The 21,613-nt window shown below is 45.0% G+C and overlaps 1 protein-coding gene across 1 annotated transcript in view; it reads left to right on the top strand.

Annotated features, from left to right (window-relative positions):
* ISM1 (isthmin 1) overlaps positions 1-18,152 on the top strand; it is an 81,003-nt gene extending 62,851 nt beyond the window's left edge. The window contains exons 4-6 of the mRNA XM_007165263.2: positions 4,324-4,467; positions 8,346-8,435; positions 15,183-18,152. Coding sequence (XP_007165325.1) covers positions 4,324-4,467; positions 8,346-8,435; positions 15,183-15,700 — 752 coding nt within the window. The 3' untranslated portion in view covers positions 15,701-18,152. The remainder of the gene's footprint in view (positions 1-4,323; positions 4,468-8,345; positions 8,436-15,182) is intronic.
* Positions 18,153-21,613: the final 3,461 nt, after the last annotated feature.

Genomic DNA, 21,613 nt, shown 5'->3' with positions numbered 1-21,613 from the left:
GCATAATGAAATCAGATGGACATGGCTTAGTGTAACTGGGCTGGGACTCAGTCCTTTGCAATTCTCTGACGGGTCATGGTCTTATTTTAATAGATCCCACAGTGATTTTTTGCAAGGGTTTTTCTTTGTAATGTTAAATTATGGCCACATAAGTGAGTATCTTAAGGAAGGGCTGCTGGGGTTGGAATCAAAGTTGCTGGAATATCAGGATATAGAACAGGGTATGGCCAGAGCGGGCAGATCTCAGATCTACTCCCAGCTCTGCCAAGTTTGAGCTGGGTGACCTTAATCAAGTACCTTAACCTCTCTGAGCCTCAGTTTCCTTATCCATAAAAGGAGAGTGTTTCTACCTACCTTGCAGGATTGTTATAGGAGTTCAATCAATCAGGGTGTGTAGACACAGGAGCTGGTTAAGGCAGGCCCTCAATAACTGGCAGCCACTATCATCTAGGATTAGGGTGGAGGCTCTCCAGTGGCCGAGCCAAGACCCAAGTCACTTCAGTTGCCCAAACACTATAACTGGCCCACAGAACTCTAGTGCCCTGAAAGTATATAATGACCACTTTAAAATTTCAAACAACTTCCCTGTAACCCGGGCCTCAGCCCACTGCCCTGTGCATTGTTCTCTGCCCTCACCAAGCTCTTTTATGTCACAGATAGGGGCTGTCCAAGCACCATGTAAATGTTCACAGGGACTGTCTTCTGCTGTCTTTGTTGTCATCTTTGTAATTACTGCTGCTCAAGTTCATCTTCTGCTCTGAGTGATGCCCTGGTAGGTGAGCCAATGAGAACAGGCTTATTTTATTATAGCAGAAAGGAATACTGCCCTCAAAGCTTTGTCTCCCAGTCAGAAATTCTCTTTCTCTCCTGCAAACACATTAAACAAATAGAAATCCCCACGAGGAGGGGCTTGGATGGAGTGTTCATCGGGGGCTGTATGCTACAGACGCTTCCGGAGAATGGGCTGACGTGCCCACTTTTCCCCAAGAGGTTGTTTCACTTCGTTGCTAGCCCAATAGAAATGATCAGCCACATGGCTGTATACATGTTCTGTGCCTAACTTTGGGGGACCAGTATTTTTAAATGTTTGGAAAATAAATGGCTTTGTGAGCATTTAAAATAAAGACATGGCCTTGGTGTGGTCTTTTTCATGCTTCTTGTGCTAGGGGTTTGTTGCATTTCTTGGATCTGTGGGTCTACAGTTTCCATTATATTTGGGAAATTTGGGGCCATTAGTTCTTCAAATATTTTTTCTATAACCCCCACTTCCACCCCTGCTCTCCCATTTTGGGGACTATAATTACATGTGTATTTGGATGCTTTAGGTTGTTCCACAATTCATCAGTGCTCTGTTCATTTTAATCCATCTTTTTCTCCCTGTTTCATTTTGGATAGTTTCTATTGTTATGTCTTAAAGTTTACCAATCTTTTTTTTTTTTTGCCGTGTTGAATCTGCCATTAATCCTATCCATTAAAAAAAATAAATAAACCTCAGGTTTAGTAGTTTTTAATCTCATTAAATGTGATTTGGATCTTTAAAAAGAAAAAAAATTTTTTTAATAAATAAATAAAATAAAATAAAGACACGGAGACAGCCACTTAGTGAAGTAATAAATCCGTCATGGTTCCAGGGTCTGCTAGCCATCCAGAGAGCATAGCATAGGGAGGGTTGTTATAGTGTATTTGTGACAGTTAGCTTTTGCTGCTTTAGAAACCACCCCTAAAACTTAGTGGCTTAAAAGAACAAATGTCTTCTCTCTCAAGAGTCTGCAGATTGTCTGGACTGTTCTTCTGCCCAGGGCTGGCTTGGCTGGGGCTGCACAGTTTAGCATGGCTTCATTCACAATGATGGGGTCCTAGCTGGACAGCGGGGGGTGCTGGGATATCTGGGCCTCTCTCCTTCTGGTCCCTCACCCTCCAGGACGCTAGTCCGGGCTCTTCATGTGGTGGTGGAAGACTTTTCTACAGTGAGAAGGCAAGCCCTAATGCACAAGCACTTTTCTAGCCTCTGTTTTGCATTATATTTGCTATTTTCTCATTGGCCAGAGCAAGTCACATGGCCCAGACTGGGGTTGGTGTGAAAAGGTAGTAACCAAGGGGGTGGATACAGGGAGAAGAATTATGGAAGTCATTTTTCACATCATCAGACACAGTATTAGCACTCAGTAATTCAGATCCAAGAAACCAAAACAAGAAATTACCTCCGGCAGAGATTCCAAAATGGTATGTTTAATGCTAAAATCTCAAAGTTCAGGGATGATATTTCCCAAAATTATTGCAACAGGGAGGAAAGGTCGCCAGAAATTTCTAGATAGTTGAGGCCCCATTGCTTCTACTGAGCCAAGCAGGACACCTCTTGGCATCATTAGATCATGTCTTAGGCCGGTACCCACCCCACAGGTGACATGGACTCTACCTGTGTGATTTAATCAGCTTTTTCCAACTGACCCACTGCCCCCTTCTTATGAGTCTAAAAACAGTACCATCTTTACTGGTGACTTTTTGGTCTGGTGGTTGTTCCCTTTAACAAAATCTGGTACAGGTGATTCACACAGGAGGCCCTGAGTGTGTTCACGTGAGCGTATAACCCGCTACACATGGATACACCGGCTGACAGGAGTGCTATCCTGTGATTGTTCCAGGCGCATCCCTCGTGTTCTCGGAGAGTTTACCAAGAGGTCTGGGAGGGAGTAGCCACGGCCCCCTCCTCAGCGGTCTGTCCAGTTCCACTGCGTTGATGCCCAGGAGGAGATGGGAGAGGTGGAGGCAGCTGATGGGGGGAAGAAGGCCCACCTCCCTCACAAGAGGCAGTAGTTTCAAACATCTGCTTGGCCCTGTGGTTGGAAAACCATGTCTTAGAAGGAAATCAAAGTTTGGAAAAATCCCTTTGGGGAAGTGGGGAGAAATGGATGGGGCCCCTGGGAGCAGGTGAGGTGTGAGCAGACTCTTGGCTCTGGGTTAGGGAAGAGGACCAGGAATCCCCCCACCAACTCTGCATGATGGGCTGAGACTCGGTGGCCCTGGGTTTGCCTGAGCGGCATTCAGAGTGATCACCATGTAAACAACGGCCTGGGAGCCTGGCACAGGGCCCGCGGTTCAGGTAGAAACATGTGTGGACTGCATTCTTGCCAGGCCTTCGTAATAACGATCACCGAGACCTGTTCTGAGCAGAGCGGACCCCTTCCCTGCAAGGCACATGTCTGGGGCTCTGTGCTTGGCCCTGGCAGAGGCCCCAGGTTTGGAGGAAGATTTGGATAAAGCAAGAAAAATTAGTTCAGAGAGGAGACGCTGCAGAAAGGGTCAAGCTTTAGAGAGCAAAGATTTAGCACTAGGGCCCAAGCTTTCCTTCCTCTTACCCTTATGACCTTGAATGGGTCACCCAAGCACTCCAGGACTTAATTTCCTTACTTTTAAAAAGAGGAAGTTAGTCTAGATAACATACCAACCTGTCTCACGGCTCTCACACTCCCAGGCCCCCCTAGTCTGGTCCACTTCTCCTTTTTCCATACCACTCATCAATTTCTGATATATTGTATAATTTACTCATTTTTTTGTGTTTATTGATTATTGTCTGAATCTTCTCACAAAAATATTAGTACCACAGGGCAGAGATCTTTGAAAGCTTTATTTAATGATATATCTCACATACCCTGATTTGTGCCTGGCACATAATAGGGGCTCAGTATTTGTTGAATGGATGTTGAGTGATGACCTCAAGGACCATTTCTAGCTTTACCATTATGTATCAGTTATCTACTGCTGCATAACAAACCATTCCAAAACTTGGTGACTAAAACATCAGCAGTGTATTATTTCTCATGATTCTGTGGCTCAGGAGTTCAGATGGGGCCCCACTGGGCATCTCTTCTACTGCCAATGGCATCAGCTGAGTTCAGCTGTCCACTGAGAAGTGCCTGGAAGGTCCAAGAAGGCTTCATTCCCATGTGTAGTGTTTTGGGGGCCCTTCATGTGACTCCTCTCTTTGTGTATGAAGGAACTGATGGTGGTCATTTTGGAAAATCCCTACCATATTATTCCATGGCTCCACACTCTGTGAATGTACACATTCTCAGCAAGCACTTATTGGGCACCTTCTAGGGGGCAGGCCCTGGCCATGTGCCCAAAACCTCAGACAGAGTCCCTGCCATTACTAAGCTAATCCCTAAAATGAACCCTGGAGCCATAGGCTTTTGACTCCAGCTGGCATCTGGCCCCCTCTAACGGTGGGAACGTCAGAAATGGACAGTTGGCTGGCAGTTCAATGGGGAAGATTTGGGGACTCTTTGGCCAAGGCTGGTGACCACCTCCCTGGTTCTGTTCCAGATTCCACAGACGGTGAGGGAGACTGGAGTCTCTGGTCTGTTTGCAGCGTCACCTGTGGGAACGGCAACCAGAAACGGACCAGATCTTGTGGCTACGCGTGCACTGCAACCGAATCTAGGACGTGTGACCGTCCAAACTGCCCAGGTGGGTTTATGCAGGGGTGTGGCTCCACATTTAAGGGCAGCTTTTTATTTTATTTTATTTTTTTATCTTTTTATACAATTTTTAAGGGTTATACTCCATTTACAGTTATTACAAAATATTAGCTATATTCTGCATGTTGTATAAAATACATCCCTGTAGCTTAGCTTATACCCAATAGTTTGTACCTACCACCCCCCAACCCCTATATTGCCCCTCCCCCCCCCCCCCCCACTGGTAACCACTAATTTGTTCTCTATATCTGTGAGTCTGGGGAAGCTTTTAGTTTATATTTAAAAACTTATAGAAATTGACTTCTTACAGGGCAAGCATTTTCCTAAGAATTCTGACCAGACTGGGACAAGAGATGAGTAATGAGCTTAGTGGATGAAAAGATGGATTTTCTGAGCCTTATACACAATTACAGTAACTGTGACTTAGAAGACAATGCCACCATGTACTTAATTTAAAGGAGGGACTCTGGTTAATTTGAGCCTTTGATGTGGGATGGGTTGTACCTTAAAGAGACACATGAAGACAGGCGTTCATGGTCTAATAAGAAAGCCAGGACCAGAGGCTTAATGGCCGTCTACAGAAAAACCATGTGTTAGCCTGAGAGTTGCTGAAGGCTCCAGAGGGAGCAAATTGGGGCAACTTGGCAGTTAAGTATCACTTTAAACTGCATTGTCAGTGTTTTAAAAACTTAACTGATTACAAACTTGGTAAGAGGCCATATTGGGGTGAAAAATAATAGTGTCTATAGCAGTAGTTATCAAACCACGGCCCATGTCAGTATGGCCCACACATTTTTAAAGGGTTATGAAGAAGGAGGAAGAGGAAGAAGAGAGAGAGGAGGAGAAAGAATATGCAAGCAAGACCGTATGTGAAATGAACTTATTTACAAAACAAAAATAGACTCGGAGACACAGAAAGCAAACTTACAGTTACCAACAGGGAGGGATAAATTAGGAATTTGGCATTAACAGATACAAACTACTATATATAAAATAGATAAACAACAAGGACCTACTGTATAGCACAGGGAATTATATTCAATATCTTGTAATAACCTATAATGGAAAATTATATATATACATATATATACATGTATATATATCTGAATCACTTTTCTATACATCTGAAACTAACACAACATTGTGAATCAACTATACTTCAGTAAAAAAAGACCATATGTGAACCACAAAGCCTAAAATAGTTACTTTCTGACCCTTTACATAAAAGTTTACCAACTCCTGGTCTATAGTTTTCCATCTACCATGTGTTCCCCATGGTCAGGTAGAAAACCAGCCTAAAATACTATCTCGGGCTCTTCCAAGAAATCACACACTCCAGATGGCTTCCTCTGAAAGAAATTTCAGAGGCAGAACATTTGATCCCCACACCCCAGCCTTCCTTTTTCTACCCCTAGAAACTCTGTTCTAAATCTCTCAGGCTGAGATTTAGAACAAAAAAGTGGAAGAGCAAAGGGATTTCTGCGGAGAGAGATCAGATTGGCGACGTGTGTGATAGCAAAGGGGTGTATGCAGAAAACAGGGCTGATGGTATGAGAAGAGGTAGTTCTAGCCCCCGTCAGCCATGCAGGTGGATTTCCAAAAGTGGAACAACCATCAAGATGCTTGTCCTGATCTTTCCGGTGTTCATCATAATGAAGCTGAGTTAGAAGTCTGGTGGGATGGGATTTGAATGGGTAGAAATAAACCAATAAATAATAATAATATGAGAAGGGAGAAGAGGAGGAAGGCAGGAAGAAATGAAGAAGATAAGGAGGGGAAGAAGAAGAAGATGATGATGAAGATAAGATGAAACAAAAGAAAATGAAGATAAAGATGAAGATGAAGATTGGGAAGATGAAGAAGGGAAAAAGATGATACCGAGGTTCATGAAGAGTAGGACTTTTTGAGTATTTAAGTATCAAGCAAACTTCTAAGGTCTTTGCATGTGTTACTTCATCTAATCCTCACAATAACCTCATGAACTAGCTATTGATGATGGTACTCATTAGGCAGCTGTGGAAACTGGGGCACACAGGCTAACTTGCCTAGAGTCACACAGGCAGCAAGTGGTCCAGCTGGGATTTGAATCCAGGCAGTCTGATTCCAGAATCCATGTTCTTAACCATTAGACTCTTACACCTCTGTCAAGCGGAAGGGTATCGGGCTCAGCCACAGGTGAATACAGACAGCATTTAATGTCAGGGCTTGGGCGGGCTTGCTTATTGCTTTCTCTCCCAGAGCTGGCACCCAGACCTAAAGCAGTAGACCTAGATATCTTGATAGCAGGTATCGTCCCTGCCGCCATTTTGAATGTTTCCTTCTCGTTTTCTCTCACCACTGAGAGCAGAGTGGCCAGCAGCCCTGTTCATACATTTTCTTCTCATCTGAACTTGCCCTCCTTCCATCCTTTCTGCCTTTCTGTTCTTGACTCTTCCAGCTTTTCAGGGCTCCCTTGAACATGAAGGATCTCCTTTTGCAGGATCTCTTTCCTTTTTGGTGTCTTGATTCTCAGCTCTACTGGAAAAACTCATGGGACAGGCCATCTCCCTGGCCTTGCAGTGATTACACTGTAAAAGTTTGTCCCTTAGGCTGACCATACAAATAAGTGCTAGGGGCCTCACATAAAACCAGAGAGAGCCCCTTAAAGGAAATCAACTCATGCTTAGCAAGACAGTCAAGGTTCTCCAACAAATAATCCACGTTCCACTCTCCTTCCTCTCCTGACTGCCCCCATTTACAGGGGATTCCTGTTTGCAAAGGAAGCCTGGGTGGGGGTGGTCATTTGAGGAGGGGAGGGAGCCAGGAAGTTTGAGGCAAGCTAGGTTCAGTCTCTCAGAGCAAGTAATAACAAGCCCAGGTTATTCTTTTTTTTAAATGTTGAATTTGGGGGTTTAAAAAAAATTTATTTCATTCAAGTATAGTTGATTTACAATGTTGTGTTAACTTCTGCTGTACAGCAAAGTGACTCAGTTATACATATATATATACATTCTTTTTCATATTCTTTTCCATTATGGTTTATCACAGGATATTGAATATAGTTCCCTGTGCTACACAGTAAGACCTTGTTGTTTATCCATTCTATATATAATAGTTTGCATCTGCTAATCCCAAACTCCCAATTCATCACTCCCCCAGCTTATTCTTTTTGAAACATCATCAGTAATGCTAAAAGTCCCAGCATATGAGAGATCGGGTCTTTGGCTATGGACTGCTGCATCCTCAAAATGAACTAGACAAATATTCAAGGGAAAAATGTCAGCCAACACTTACCACTTGGTACTCTATGTGCTTTCTTTACACATAACTCATTTAATTCATTCAGCACTATGAGCTGGGTCATTGGTCCTCCCCATTTACGGATGTGAAAACTGAGTCACACAGATGTTCCAGGGCTTGCCCAAGGTCACACAGCTAGTAATGATTTGGACCCAGTGAGTCAGTCCTTAAGACGGGTGTTAACCATGAGACAAGTTGTTAACCACTACGCTCTACAGCCTCTAGTTTAGTTTGCCATCCTGACACCTCTAGATAGACAGCCATCCTGACGTGTGTCCCGCACGGCCCAAAATCCCATTCCTAGGCCCAAGGAATGAGTTCCTTAGGCACATTCAGGCACATTTGGATCTGATTTCATGCTGCAAATGGTATCTGGGGTTTTAATATATTTTATGCTCTCTACCTGCTTTTTACTGTTTCCTCTGTTGGCAAGTTTCTGCCCATGAGTAGTAATGAATACAAAAAAGGCTTTATTCAAGTGTATTTGTTTTTTTTATTTGCCAGTGGGGCGGGGGGGGGGGGGGGTAGGGGGTGGAGGGCTGACTTTTTCCATTTAACTAGGGAAAATGAGCTCCTGTCTGTGTTTAGGAATCGAAGACACCTTCAGGACAGCTGCCACCGAAGTGAGTCTGCTTGCAGGAAGTGAAGAGTTTAATGCCACCAAACTGTTCGAAGTTGGTAAGGAAAGTTTTGGTTTTTTTTTTTTTTTCTTTTCCATCCAAATATTGATCTAGCGTTTTGGAGATTCCTTCTGCCTTTGCCGTGCCATCCTTGGATCCATTTAAATGTTTCGTTTTCCTCTTACGGGGTCCAATTTTCTCAGCATACTTCTTGCTCGCTGAATATACACCAAGCAAGAGAGAGCAGCCGCCCCGTTCCTCCTGCACCAGACAGAGCCCAGCAGCCCTGCTGTATCTGCCCCGCCAGCCACGCTGCATCCATAGCACGCGGGCGGGGCGCCCTGCCCCTAGCTCAGGATCCGTCCACACTCGGGCCTCGAGCCTCAGGGCATCTCTTCTCCCAGCTCTCACCGAGTGTCCCCAGTAAAATCAAGATATGGTGATGTCAGTTTTCCAGCAGAAGGATGGGGGGAGGAAGGAGGAGAACAGGAACTTTCTCGACATTATGCCTCCCCCATCTCACTCCCCGCCACGTGAATCTTTCGTAACCCTTTGGTACACCCTGCTACTCATCTGCTCGAAAATGCTAGAGCAAGTACAATGAACGTGGACCAAACAAAATTGAAAGTGTCTACTCAGCAAGGGGAAAGCTTGCTGAATAAAAATAGCTCCACGTGCTTCTGGATGTAATTCTATATTACAGAGCGGTAAGACTCCTTCTGCCCCATTTCTTTTTGCCACACCCCAAAACCCTTTCCTCACCTCTTCACTCTGCCCTCCTCAGCCACACTGGAGTCAGTTTGGAAATTCTGTTACCCGGGGTTTCCATCACAGTCCTTCACATGCAACCAAAACGCTGTTAGCAGAAGCCTTCTGCACACACAATGCATTTGACCAAAAAAAAATAAAAAATTAAAGACTACTTGCGGGAATTTTGCATAAAATGATAAAACAACAAGATGGGCTTTTGGGGAAGAGAGCGTCTCAGGCCTCCCTATATCTCACCCCACAGGCAGGCAGCTATTTGCCCTTTCACAGGGGATGGGACCAGCTGCACCCAATGGGCAGCTGAGGACACACAGGGATGAGGGGGGATGGCGAGTCAGGCAGGTTCTGGGCAGGAGCAGACAAGGCTCACACGCAGATCAGGTAATAGAGGAGCATTTGATGAGGGCCTTTTGGCAAAGGTGTGAGCAGGTGGATGGAAACCAAGAAGGGCTTGTACAGAACCCTGGGGCTGGCGAGCGTGGGGAGCCCTTACCACCCACTGGCCTGAAGGACCAGGGGAAGGAGTGGTTCCCAGAACCACTGTGTAGAGAGGGCTGCCTGACAGAACTTCTGGCTTCCAGAAGGAGGTAGCCAACCTGTAACAGTGAGGGAGGAGCCTCGGGAATAATACCCTGACTTCGCTCCTCCCTCCCTCTGGTCCCTGACCCGGTCCTCCCATTGGCTCACCCCAATTAGAAACCAGGGCTCAGGGAGCCCACAGATCTGGTGCATACAGGGAAGCCTTCCATGGCAAGGAAAAATGTGGAATAAGGATGTAGAAGACAAATGGAAGATGCCCAGCAGAGATGAGAAAAGCTTGACTAGCACAAGGTCAAGTTTCTTAACCTACTTCTGCCTCAGTTTTCTGATCTGTAAAATGGTCTAAGGTAATGGTGCCTACCTCCTAGACCTATTGTAGAATGAAATGAGTTAATACTTGTAAAGCACTGAGAACATTCACACTGAATACTCCATGTAAATTTGATAAAAAATAAGTCAAAGGACCTATGTCCTGTACATGAATTATGATGACCTTCTACTCTGTAGGAAAAATACAAAGCTATTTTCTGGGGCCTCGCTGAATTTTATTTCTGAAAACCCTGCCCTCTGAGGGAGACCCCCACTGGCTTACAGACACACACATCCCAGGATGGACCCTCCAATCTCTAAGCAACTGCCCAGTCAGGGGCTCTCAGGGGTGGAATCATAGCACTCAGCCCATCCCCGCAGGCAGCATCCTCAGCCCTGTTCTGTGTACTCCCCGCTTTCCCTCTGGTTTAATCCTCATTGCACTTTTTGAGATCGGTGCAATTTTTATACCCAGTTTGGAGATGAGAAAACTGAAGCACAGCGAGGTAGAATACCTTGCTCAGGGTCACAGAGCCACTAAATACTTGAGTTGGGATTCGATCCCAGGCAGTCTGGCACAAGAGCCCAGGTGTTTCATCTTAGGCCAGGCCTTTCCGAGCTCCTGGGAGGTGCCCCAGCTCTCTCTTTCTCATATCCCTCAAGAGAAACCTGAGCACCCCTGCAAGCTGCCCCCCAAGCCCGACCGTTTGATTTTCACTCATGACACCACCAGCCTCCCAGATACCTGGGTCAGAGCTGGAGAGTCACTTCTGATACCTTCCTCCCTTCCCCCCAAGCCCACCAAGGCCTGGCAGCCCTACCTCCCCTACTACTCTTGATCCCACCCACTGTTCCCTCCCAGAGTATCTCACCTGGGCTCTTACAACTGGCATCAGCACTGAATCTTTCTTCCTACTGCATAGCTCAGTGAAGAGCTCACCGTCACTCAGAAACCTTCAGTGGTTCCCTAGTGCCCTCTGAAACGAGGCTAAACCACACTGAAGACCCCATGACCTGACACTAGCAACCTTCCTTCCCTATAGCCTCTGCTCCAGGGAAACTGAACATGCACCCTGCCCCCAGACTTCTTCTGCTTAACTGTGGTTTGCACACTTAATACCAACCTGGATGGCCCTCCCCTCGCCCAGCCCATCTCTGCTCTTGTATGTAGTCTGAGTCAGGTCCAGCCTTCTGAGGTGGGATTGGACATTCAAGAGAGTCACTGGGGAAGTGCCCGGGAAGGATAGAGGGGAAGCAGCAGGAGTAGGCAGGGAAGGCTTTCAGACCAAGATGCAGGCCTGACCCCTGCAAAGGGAGGGAGGGAAGGAAGGAGGACTGGGAAGCAAGGGCCTCAGAGCAGCTTGCGGAAGTCTCGGCCATGCCAACGGGGACCCCCAGCAAAGGCTGCCTGACAAAGGGGTACCCCGTTGGGCAGCACCCGCGCCAGGCTCAGTCATCGACCGAGAGCAGCCCCGGGGGAGCACAACGTGGATGTGAAAACCACGGCAGATCCACAGCGGCTACAGCTGGAGGCCACCAGCAGCAAAGTGCCCCCAGCAGGCTTCCTTGCCGGAGCTCTGAGCAGGACACTTGTGGCCACCATGCAGCCCTGAAGAGCCCCAGGGCCAGCCCGGTGTCACACACTCCTTGAGGCACCCCCTGACTTGCACTGATAGAAATGACACTTTTTAGCACCAGTGGGACTTTTTTTTTTTTGGGGGGGATTTTTTTTTTTTTAATTCAGACAGAAAGTCACAAAAATTATACTCATCCTCATCAGTTCACTCAGTCCCATGTAATTAATTTTTTTTTTCATCTTGATCTTTTGTTAGCACTTTTATGAGTTCATCAGTTTTTCATTAGAGTTCTGAAAATGCTTATTCATTCAGTTCAGCAGTACAGTCAGTTACCAGAAACCTGTACTTGTCAGAGTCTTTTCCATGAATTTCTTGAAGATGAAACCTTTTTATAGGAACATATTTGCAAAATCATCAGAGTACACCCAGAACTGTCTGTAAATGACAAAAGACTTAAAAATGACCATGGTTAAAGATTTGATGAAGGTTCATAATAATGCAGTTGACAAGAAAATTAGTTATTTCTGAGATATACATTTTAAAGTAATAACTAGGATTATTACTTATAACATTATACCAGAACATATAAGATTTTTAGAAGTTTCCTGTAATGTCTGAAACATTTATATTAATATATTTCCATACATATTTCCATACAAATACAAATATAAGATTTTTAGAAATTTCATGTAATGTCTGAAACATTTATATTAACATATTTCCATACATATTTCCATACAAATACAAATATAAGATTTTTAGAAATTTCATGTAATGTCTGAAACATTTATATTAACATATTTCCATACATATTTCCATACAAATACAAATATAAGATTTTTAGAAATTTCATGTAATGTCTGAAACATTTATATTAACATATTTCCATACAAATAACCCAATGAAAGTTTAGTATTAGTTGTTTTGTTTGTTTTTTTATACTGCAGGTTCTTATTAGGCATCAGTTTTATACACATCAGTGTATACATGTCAATCCCAATCGCCCAATTCAGCACACCACCATCCCCACCTCACCGCAGTTTTCCCCCCTTGGTGTCCATATGTCCATTCTCTACATCTGTGTCTCAACTTCTGCCCTGCAAACTGGCTCATCTGTACCATTTTGCTTTGGCCACCTTAACCCACCCCACATTCCACCATGGTGGGCGGCCTTAGATATGGCTCACCTTACCCGCTGCAGCCTCCTGAGCCACACGCGATGGGAAACCTGCCACTGCCCACACCACGTCCCTACACCCCAGCAGCCCCTGTGGTTCTTTGCCTGACAGCGTGCTCTGGCCCCCTGAACCACCAGCCCATGAATCCACGGTCATCCAGAAGTCCAGGAGCAGCCCCCTATCAGTGATTGATGGGAACTGGTGGATAATACCCAGATCCCCGCCAAATAAAATAAAACATCCCTCTTCAAAGACTGTATTCAAAGGATTATTGCAAAAGGGAAAGGGCCTATTTGCAATAGAGAAAACACTGTGTCTATAGGCCTGCAAGCATCTCAAGGGTTAGGCAAAAGGGTTTTCTTTTACAGAGGAGTAAATAGGCTAGAAGAACCCCATGTGAGGCAGTGGGTTGGAAGGCTGGTGAGATCAGATAGGGCATCAGAGAATGTTCTGCCCTGAGACCAGCCTATTTTCGGTAGGAACCCCTAAGGAGAGGCTATATGCTGGCCCAGGCAGAGGGTAGGTCAAAGTTCAGGGGTTTGAGAAATATAATGTGATATCGCTTATATGCGGAATCTAAAAAGAAATGATACAAATGAACATATTTACAAAACAGAAACAGACTCACAGACTTTTATAGAATGAACTTATGGTTACAGGGGCAGAAGGGTGGAGGAAAGGGCTAGTTAGGGAGCTTGGGGTTGACATGTACACACTGCTATATTTAAAAAGGGCAACCAGCAAGGACCTTCTGTATAGCACAGGGAACTCTGTTCAATGTTATGTGGCAGCCTGGATGGGAGGGGAGTCTGGGGGAGAATGAATACATGTATATGTATGGCTGAGTCACTTTGCTGTGCACCTGAAACTATCACAACATTGTTAATTGGTTATACTCCAATACAAAATAAAAAGTTAAAAAAAAAAGTTCAGGGGCTTGAAAGAAGGGGAGAATATTAACTAAAGTTTAGTTGGGATGCGTTTTGTTCTGATTGGGAATGAGCAGTTTAGCTAATCATTTATGAGACCAAGAAAGGGAATCTGGAGGGTCTGTGTCTGGTTTTGTCATAGGTAAACAAGGCGGCAGCTGTGAGTCTTATCAAGTCCTGCGGGGAAGAGGGTTCTTACAGTAAGTGGTTTTCCAGAATGCTCAAGGGTGAGGGAAAGTCTTAACCTTGGCTGTTTCCCAAAATCACGGGGCTTGGGTAAAGTTCCACCCTGTCACTGGATGGGTTTCCCAGGTCCAAAGGGAAGATGCTCCAGTTTCTACAGTGGTTACTTGTTTGATCTACATCCCATATTGCCACCCTCCCTTCCCTGTCCCACCTCCCTGCTCCCTGCTGGTGTTTCCCAGAATCACTTCCCAAAGAACCATTTTCACTGGCATCTTTGTCTCAGGGTCTGGGAAAACACAAACTGAGACATTCACTAAACCAGAGGTCCGGACCTCTCATGACTAAGGGGCCAAGAGCGAACACCCATGAGTGACGGGATCAGGTAGGGACTGTGGTGAACTGGGGACCTCCTGTCTTGACCAAGAAGTGGTCACTGGTTACCCGTTCACAAGGCAATGCAGGACTGACGTCAACCTATCTTTGGGTTTTTCAAATGAAACCAGGAACCTACATTAATAAGTGGAATCACATAATTCTTAAACGTTGGCAATTAATTCAATATTTTTTAATACCGTAAGGCCAAACACTACACGCCTCTTGGGGTAGGTTCTGGCTCGAAGTCTACAGGTCAGTGTCCCCTGGCCTAAATATTAAATTCCCTAAAAGCAGGGACCACCAGCCTCTTCCTCTTTGAGACCTCTTATCATAGGGATTTGCATGTAACGGTTGTTAACTCTTTCCTGCCTAAGGTTAAGAGGTTAGGCCACTAGCCTAGTTTAAACCAGTCAGTGAGTGGCAGAAATAAAACTTAGTCCTACAAATATCCCTTTGAGGCATTTTCTGCCACTCATCGCTTATTTAGAGAGGAGATTCAAAATGGCCCTCTGAATTATTGTTTGTTTTGTTTTGGGTGATAATGGGGTTACGGTTATCCAGGAAAACATGGAAAATATGGTTTAATTATCCTCCTTTTTTTGTAGACGCCTACTAAAACTTAGGGGTAATAATATCATATCTTTCCACAAAAAAATTTAATGAGGGAAATACAGTGATGATTAAGTCTAGGTGATGGCATCTGGGTAGTCACTGTATACGTATATTCTCTCCACTTTTCTATGTACGTGAAAAGTTTTCATAATATAAATTAAGGAGTTGGTGGGGCCGAGAACAAAGTTCCCAAGTTCAAGGGCCATGATTGTGTTCACCCATGGCCTGGGGGGTTCCAGGGGCTGCCAGTCAGGGAAGGGAGAGGTTGACTTTAAAGTCGTCAAGCAGCCGGTTTTGCATGAGATCAGAGGGTTTCTCTGGCCCGTTTCAGACACGGACAGCTGTGAGCGCTGGATGAGCTGCAAGAGCGAGTTCCTAAAGAAGTATATGCACAAGGTGATCAACGACCTGCCCAGCTGCCCCTGCTCCTACCCCACCGAGGTGGCCTACAGCACGGCCGACATCTTCGACCGCATCAAGCGCAAGGACTTCCGCTGGAAGGATGCCAGCGGGCCCAAGGAGAAGCTGGAGATCTACAAGCCCACGGCCCGGTACTGCATTCGCTCCATGCTGTCCCTGGAGAGCACCACACTGGCCGCCCAGCACTGTTGCTATGGCGACAACATGCAGCTCATCACCAGGGGCAAAGGGGCGGGGACGCCCAATCTCATCAGCACTGAGTTCTCAGCGGAGCTCCACTACAAAGTGGACATCCTGCCCTGGATTATCTGCAAGGGCGACTGGAGCAGGTATAATGAGGCCCGGCCTCCCAACAACGGACAGAAGTGCACAGAGAGCCCCTCGGACGAAGATTATATCAAGCAGTTTCAAGAGGCCAGAGAGTATTAAAGAGACACCACCTCTGTTGTTCATGACAAACACACTGCACTGATCCGCCACCTGGCACAGAGTCCCTCTTACCCGCATACATGTATGTGTACATATACCATGTGAGTATTTGTCATAAGTTACACTAGGGGTGTGCGCCAGGCCCTTGTGACTGCCATCTGAAGCCACCGTTGCCTCTTCAATGCCAACAGCTTCCTTGGAACTCTTCCTAGGGGGGATGTCCTCAGGAGGATGGAGAGAAAGAAGCTGGAAGAAGAACCTGGAGGTCATAGCAGGTGGGATTCAACTCACACCCCGGATCCAGCATTTCCGAGAGAAGCAAACGGGCAAAGAGAACGAAGTTGTAAACGTGATAAGCAGTTTTTATATGTAACTTATTTAATATGAATGTGACTTATACGTCACCTTTTCTCTGGAGTTGTCATCGTGAAACTATTTAATCACTTCCATGAGAGTTCAGAAAGGGGCTTAGGGAGATGGAAGAGAAAGGGAATTTTGTAGTAATGACTTCTTTAAAAATAAAGAATTCAACAGAAAGATATCAAAACAAGGAAACACCCACCTGAAACCAAGTGTTAGTTAGCCAGTGAGGTACCTTGATGAAGTCTCAGCTTCCAAAATGCCCTTGCCTCAGCCTGGGTAGGGAGTGGGGGGCAAATGGGTATTTTAGGAGAAAATCTGAGGCCTGGTTTTAAATGGACTTTAAAACAAAGGCCAATATTAACACAATGCTATGTTTCTACTAAAAGACCCCAGAATAGAATTTCTGCTCATGCCTTAATAGGTTCAGAAGGCTACAGGAAGGTCAGACATAAAAACAAGGAGTAGCACTTTTCCAAAGAAAAAATGCAAAACAAATGGGGAGAAATCATGAACTTCATTTCATCTATTTTATTTTAATACCAGCTTAACAATTTTTTTTCTCCACAATATAGTCTCAGTAAATAAATATAAAAACAAGGAGAGGAACTCAAGTCTAGGAAAACCTAATTTTTTTATGTTTTAAGAAAGAAAAAAAATACATTATTTTTGTAAAGTATTTATTGAGTCTTGTGCATCAAGCAATTGTAATATGGCCTGGTTCTGTAGGGTGGAACTTAGGACAAATAAAAAGTTGGTTCTTATGCAATCTTTACTTGCAAAACTCCAGGAAAAGAGATTACATAATAAAATCATAATAAAATGTGTTACCTACAGTAAATGTGTTACCTGCAAATATTTATGATACGAATTCCATAAATAGCCCTGGTAAAGCAGGGCTTCAAGGCAGGGGAGAGGAAGGTTCAAACCAGGTAGAATAAAAGGCTCATTGATTGATGTGATGGTGGGTGGTATAAGTCATAGCATCTTTGGCACCAAGAATATCAACCCTGCCCCCAGGAGGCTAGAGCTCATTGATACACGTGCAACTTTTTGCCCACCCAGAGCTAAGAAAGAGCTAAGAAATCCAAGCCAGAGCAAAGGCTTAAGACAGCCCAGGTGAGTGGGACTGCTTCCAGACAAAATTCTGCAATTACAGTAATAAGTAGAACTCCTCATTGTGCAAATTATTCCATTTCCAGATGAGGAAACCAAATCTCAGAAAAAAATAGATCACATTGGATCTATCCTTCATTTCCTAGTCCAGTGCTCTATCTACTCTATCAGCCTACCTTTAGGTTCTCATAATAAAATCTTGTTTTAATGGAAAATCTCTTATCAGTCATTTACACTTTAGAATGAGTTATCCATGTATTGCCCACTCTCAGGATATTTATATTTAAGACCTATTTCTAATTATGGAATGAGAATCCTTATTCACACCTGAAGGAAGTTTAGGCAACTGAACTGGTAAGGAGAAAATCAGTAGGTCCGTATATCAGGGAAGCAGATTTGGTTCCTAATAATAGGAATACCATTTTTGCCAAGAGAGTTGGTTGCAATGGAATGCATTGCCTTTGGGATGGTGAGTACCCTGTCAGGACAGGTATTCAAGCAGAGCTGGAGATGAATCACATGAGAAGCTCATTTTAGTGAGCAGGAGAGACAAAAATGTACAGCAATAACCCCCTCCGATAAGTGTTCTATAAAGGGTAAGTGGAAAGTACTCTGGGAAAATAGAGGCAGGAATCAGGGAAGTACCTGCTAGACCTAATAGAGGAGTGGTATTTCACAAAGCAGAGAAGAGGGAGGGCAAGTAGATGCATTTGGAGTAAGAAAACAGTATGGGCAAAAGCAAGGAACTACGCAAGAGCTTGGTGTTTTCCGAAAACTGGGATGTTTACAGTGATGAGCCAGAGGGACAAGAATGGCAAGTTATGGAGTTGTGTCTAAGGTGTTTTTGTTAAGGATTAGCATGGAAAATTCAAGCTGTTTCCTAATACAGTGAGAATGACTGATATGAGCCATGTTTCCAATGGGCTATTTGCCTCTTTATATCAGACCTTCCTGACATAACGAACTGAGAGTTGGAAGGTGGGGTGAATTGGGAGCTGGGGAGGGCTCCTGGGCTCTTGGCCTACTGAGAACACCGCTAGCTTCCCATCCATCATCCAGATGGTGCCACCCCTCCGGAAATTTGCTGAACTATAACCTGCCTCTATGCAGATGTATCTCATTTACTATAGGGCCCCAAGCCAGCCCCAGGGTAACCCTGGGTAATTCCTTCATGGAAAGGGGATCATGTGAGCAAGGGCCAACTTTGCCCACCGCAGAGTAGGCTGTTTGCCCCCTCACCTGCAGCACCTGTTTATAGGACCCCTCAGCAACTGCTCTACAGACGCCTCTCATAGAATGCTTTGCTCCTTTGCTGCTCCTTGGAAAGAGATCCCTTTTTCTAGTGACCCACTGGGCCTCTCAGGTGCCACGTCTGAGCAAGCCAATAGTGGCAGACAGAGAAGCCAAGGCCCTCTAGTGGCCACACATGGGAAGGATGAGGGCAGGGCCCCAGAAGAGCTGGGCATCCTCCTCACCCCATTCAATTATTATCCACCATAATTAGTCTCCAAGCCTTTCCATCTTTGTAGCTCAGTGGCCAGGGGATAGATTTCCCCACCCTAAGACCCGGGAGCAAGGATCAAAGAATAGGTACGATACCAGCCACGCTTCCTGAGCACACACTTTGTGCCTCTGTGCTAATCACTGTACCATGGGAGACAAGCAAGTTACATCCATTTTACAGATAAGGCAAAAGAAGCCCAACAAGGTCTTCTAACCTGCCCAAGTCATAAGGCTCTGTACATGGCAAAGCTGGTTGAAGACCGTGTTCTTAACCTTACCCTCTACTCAACTCTCTTCCTAATTCTTCCCAACACACAGGATCAGGATTTTGCCTCCGACTCACTCTGCCTTTGCTCCAATTGTTCAAATCCACCAAATGTCCCTGCACCACCCTTTACGTGTCTTGTGTTGGTGACAGTGGATCTGGCTTTAGCTCTATATAGTCTACTCAGTTCTCTCATATTCCATAAGAGGATTTGAATCCTGTATCTGAGCCCTTGCTCAGGTTGGCTGAGTAGCAGAGCCTAACTTTCTAGAAGATAGCCTGCTCCATGGATAAGAATGAGACTGGTCTGTTTTCCCTGCTGCACTCAAGCTCCACGCCAACTGTCGCCTGTTGGGTCGACCTGAAGGGCAGGTGCCATGTCTCATGCTTTCTACACCCCCAACCCCTTGCTCTGTACCTGGCAGATGTCATCAGGCAAGGTACAGAGGGCGGAAGAATTTGAGGGTTGAGTCAGACTGCCTAGATTCCAATCCTGGCTCCCTCAGTTGCCTGCTGGGTACCACTGGATAAGTTAATCAGCCTGTGTATATTCCAGTTTCCCCACACAGTTGTTCAGAAAATAAAATAAGAGATATGAAGTTCCTAGCATAGGGCCTGTCATGTACCATGTGCGTCAGTGTTGAGTCATTGGAGAAATATTTATTGAGCGTACACTAGTTGCCAGGCATTGTTCTAGATGCCAGAGATACAGCAGTGTACAAATCCAAGTTTTCCTGGTGGAGGGGAGACGGCTGATAAATAAATAAGTACATAATCTGAAATAATGGTAAGTGATATCAAGAAAAATAAATTATTTGATCACACGTGTATGTTGCATTATTTAAAGTAATGCTAGATGCTGTAATAGATAAGCCTCAAAATCACAATGGCTTAACACAAAAACCTCTAAAGGTATGTTTCTGGTCAAGTGGCTCTCCTCTAAGTGATGACCCAAGGACCCAAACTTTCCATCTTCAAGGCTTGACTTTCTAGGGTGCCCTGCGGGTCATCTCTATTCCAGGAGGCTTAAGGAGTAAAGAGCAGGGAGAATATGGGCAATGACTTATATAGGTGGCCCAGGGAAGTACAGCTGTTTCATGCCACACTCTTCTACAAGGGAGACTGGGAAATGGAGTCCAGTTGGGGGCCCAGGAAGCAGAGATCGGCTGTGTGAGCACCCGATCAGTCTCTGCCACATAGGTAGACCACCAACTAATTAATTACACAAGGCAAGAGAGAAAGCTAGTGAAAGGGGTTCTGGATGGGCCCAAAGTTAGTGATCAAAGGGAGCAATCCTTCTCATCTCATTTAGACCGGCTCAACTTTCAACTGGCAGCTCCTGCAAGTCCTTCCCTGATGGTTTTGTCTAACCAGGGGCCACGCAGCTCTCACAGATGGGGCTGAAGTGCCAGGGAGTAAACAGTGCCTCCCAGGAGGCTTAACAGGACCTTGGTGGATGAATACCCCATCTCTCTCATCCCTCGAGTGGGGCAATTCTGAAGCGTGTTTTATACCATTCCCGAGTTCCCAGTGAGACTGAGGTCCTGCCACCCTCGGTGGGGACCTGCTTGCTAACACGCCAATTACTGGCCTCCTTCCCTTCCCTGTCTTTCCTCCCCACTTCCCTACTGTCGCTCACTGGAATTGTCTCCCAAATAAGCTACTTGCCCAGATCCTTCTCTCTGGATCTGCTTCTGAGTGGTCCCAAACCAAGACATCATTTCGTGCTTTAATATTCAAATATAAGTTCATTATTCAAATATAAGTGTATAATAATATTATTGCCATCGAGCTCATGTGAGACGAGGTTTTGTGTTGCTGACAGCTCTTCTAAAAAAGAAAATTCACTCTCAGTCTGGCCAGAGATAGAAACTCTATTAGATTTCAATTCCATTTAGTTTTTACAAAATGAAGATAAACCCCCAGTTTTTATGATTAGGTTCAACAGGCAGAAAAGGATTCCACCAAATACCTCTAAACATTTCTGAACGTCTTTTCTTAATTTTTGACTTCATCTCCTTGCTGACTAAAGACCAGTTCTGCTCTAAGGACCACACTTGGAGTCTCACTGTTCTAATTACCTGAGCGACAGTGATCAACAGCCCATGAGCATTGAGTTGATTCTGGCCTGATGGACAAAGAGTCATGAAAAAGCTTCCCAGGAAGGGACGGGGGGTGGGGGGTGGCCTGGGTTCTTTCTTTGTCATCCATTTACAATTTCCAATGGAAAAATGTGTGGGTTGTCACCATTATGCCTGCACGGTTTCAGACAAATTGAAGGCTTGCCTCAGTAATTACTGGGTGGGTATATACAGAAACATACATCCATGTCTACAGATCCTGAATACAGTAGTGTAAATGAAGGCAGAAAGCTTACAGCCAGTTGATTTTCTGAGGTTTAACATTGGTTTACTCTATGAGATTAGAAGAAGAGGGGCATTTTCCGGGACCAGAAGGTAAGACTTGTCAGGAACAAATTTATGGGACCAGCAACTTTTTGTTGAGCCAGAAGAACAGATCCTTTTTTTTCCAGACCTTCATGTAGAGATTTAGAAAGCCAACATACAAAGACCAGTGCCTTGCCTGTAATGGCAAAAATAACATCATCCTTAACCATTTTAGTGGCAGGGGAATTGGTGGGAGACTGGATTGAGATACAGCTGCAATAG

The sequence above is a fragment of the Balaenoptera acutorostrata genome, chromosome 15 (assembly GCF_949987535.1).
Source record: "Balaenoptera acutorostrata chromosome 15, mBalAcu1.1, whole genome shotgun sequence".
Classification (NCBI taxonomy): Eukaryota; Metazoa; Chordata; class Mammalia; order Artiodactyla; family Balaenopteridae; genus Balaenoptera; species Balaenoptera acutorostrata.
This window is presented reverse-complemented; position numbering and strand designations above follow the sequence as displayed.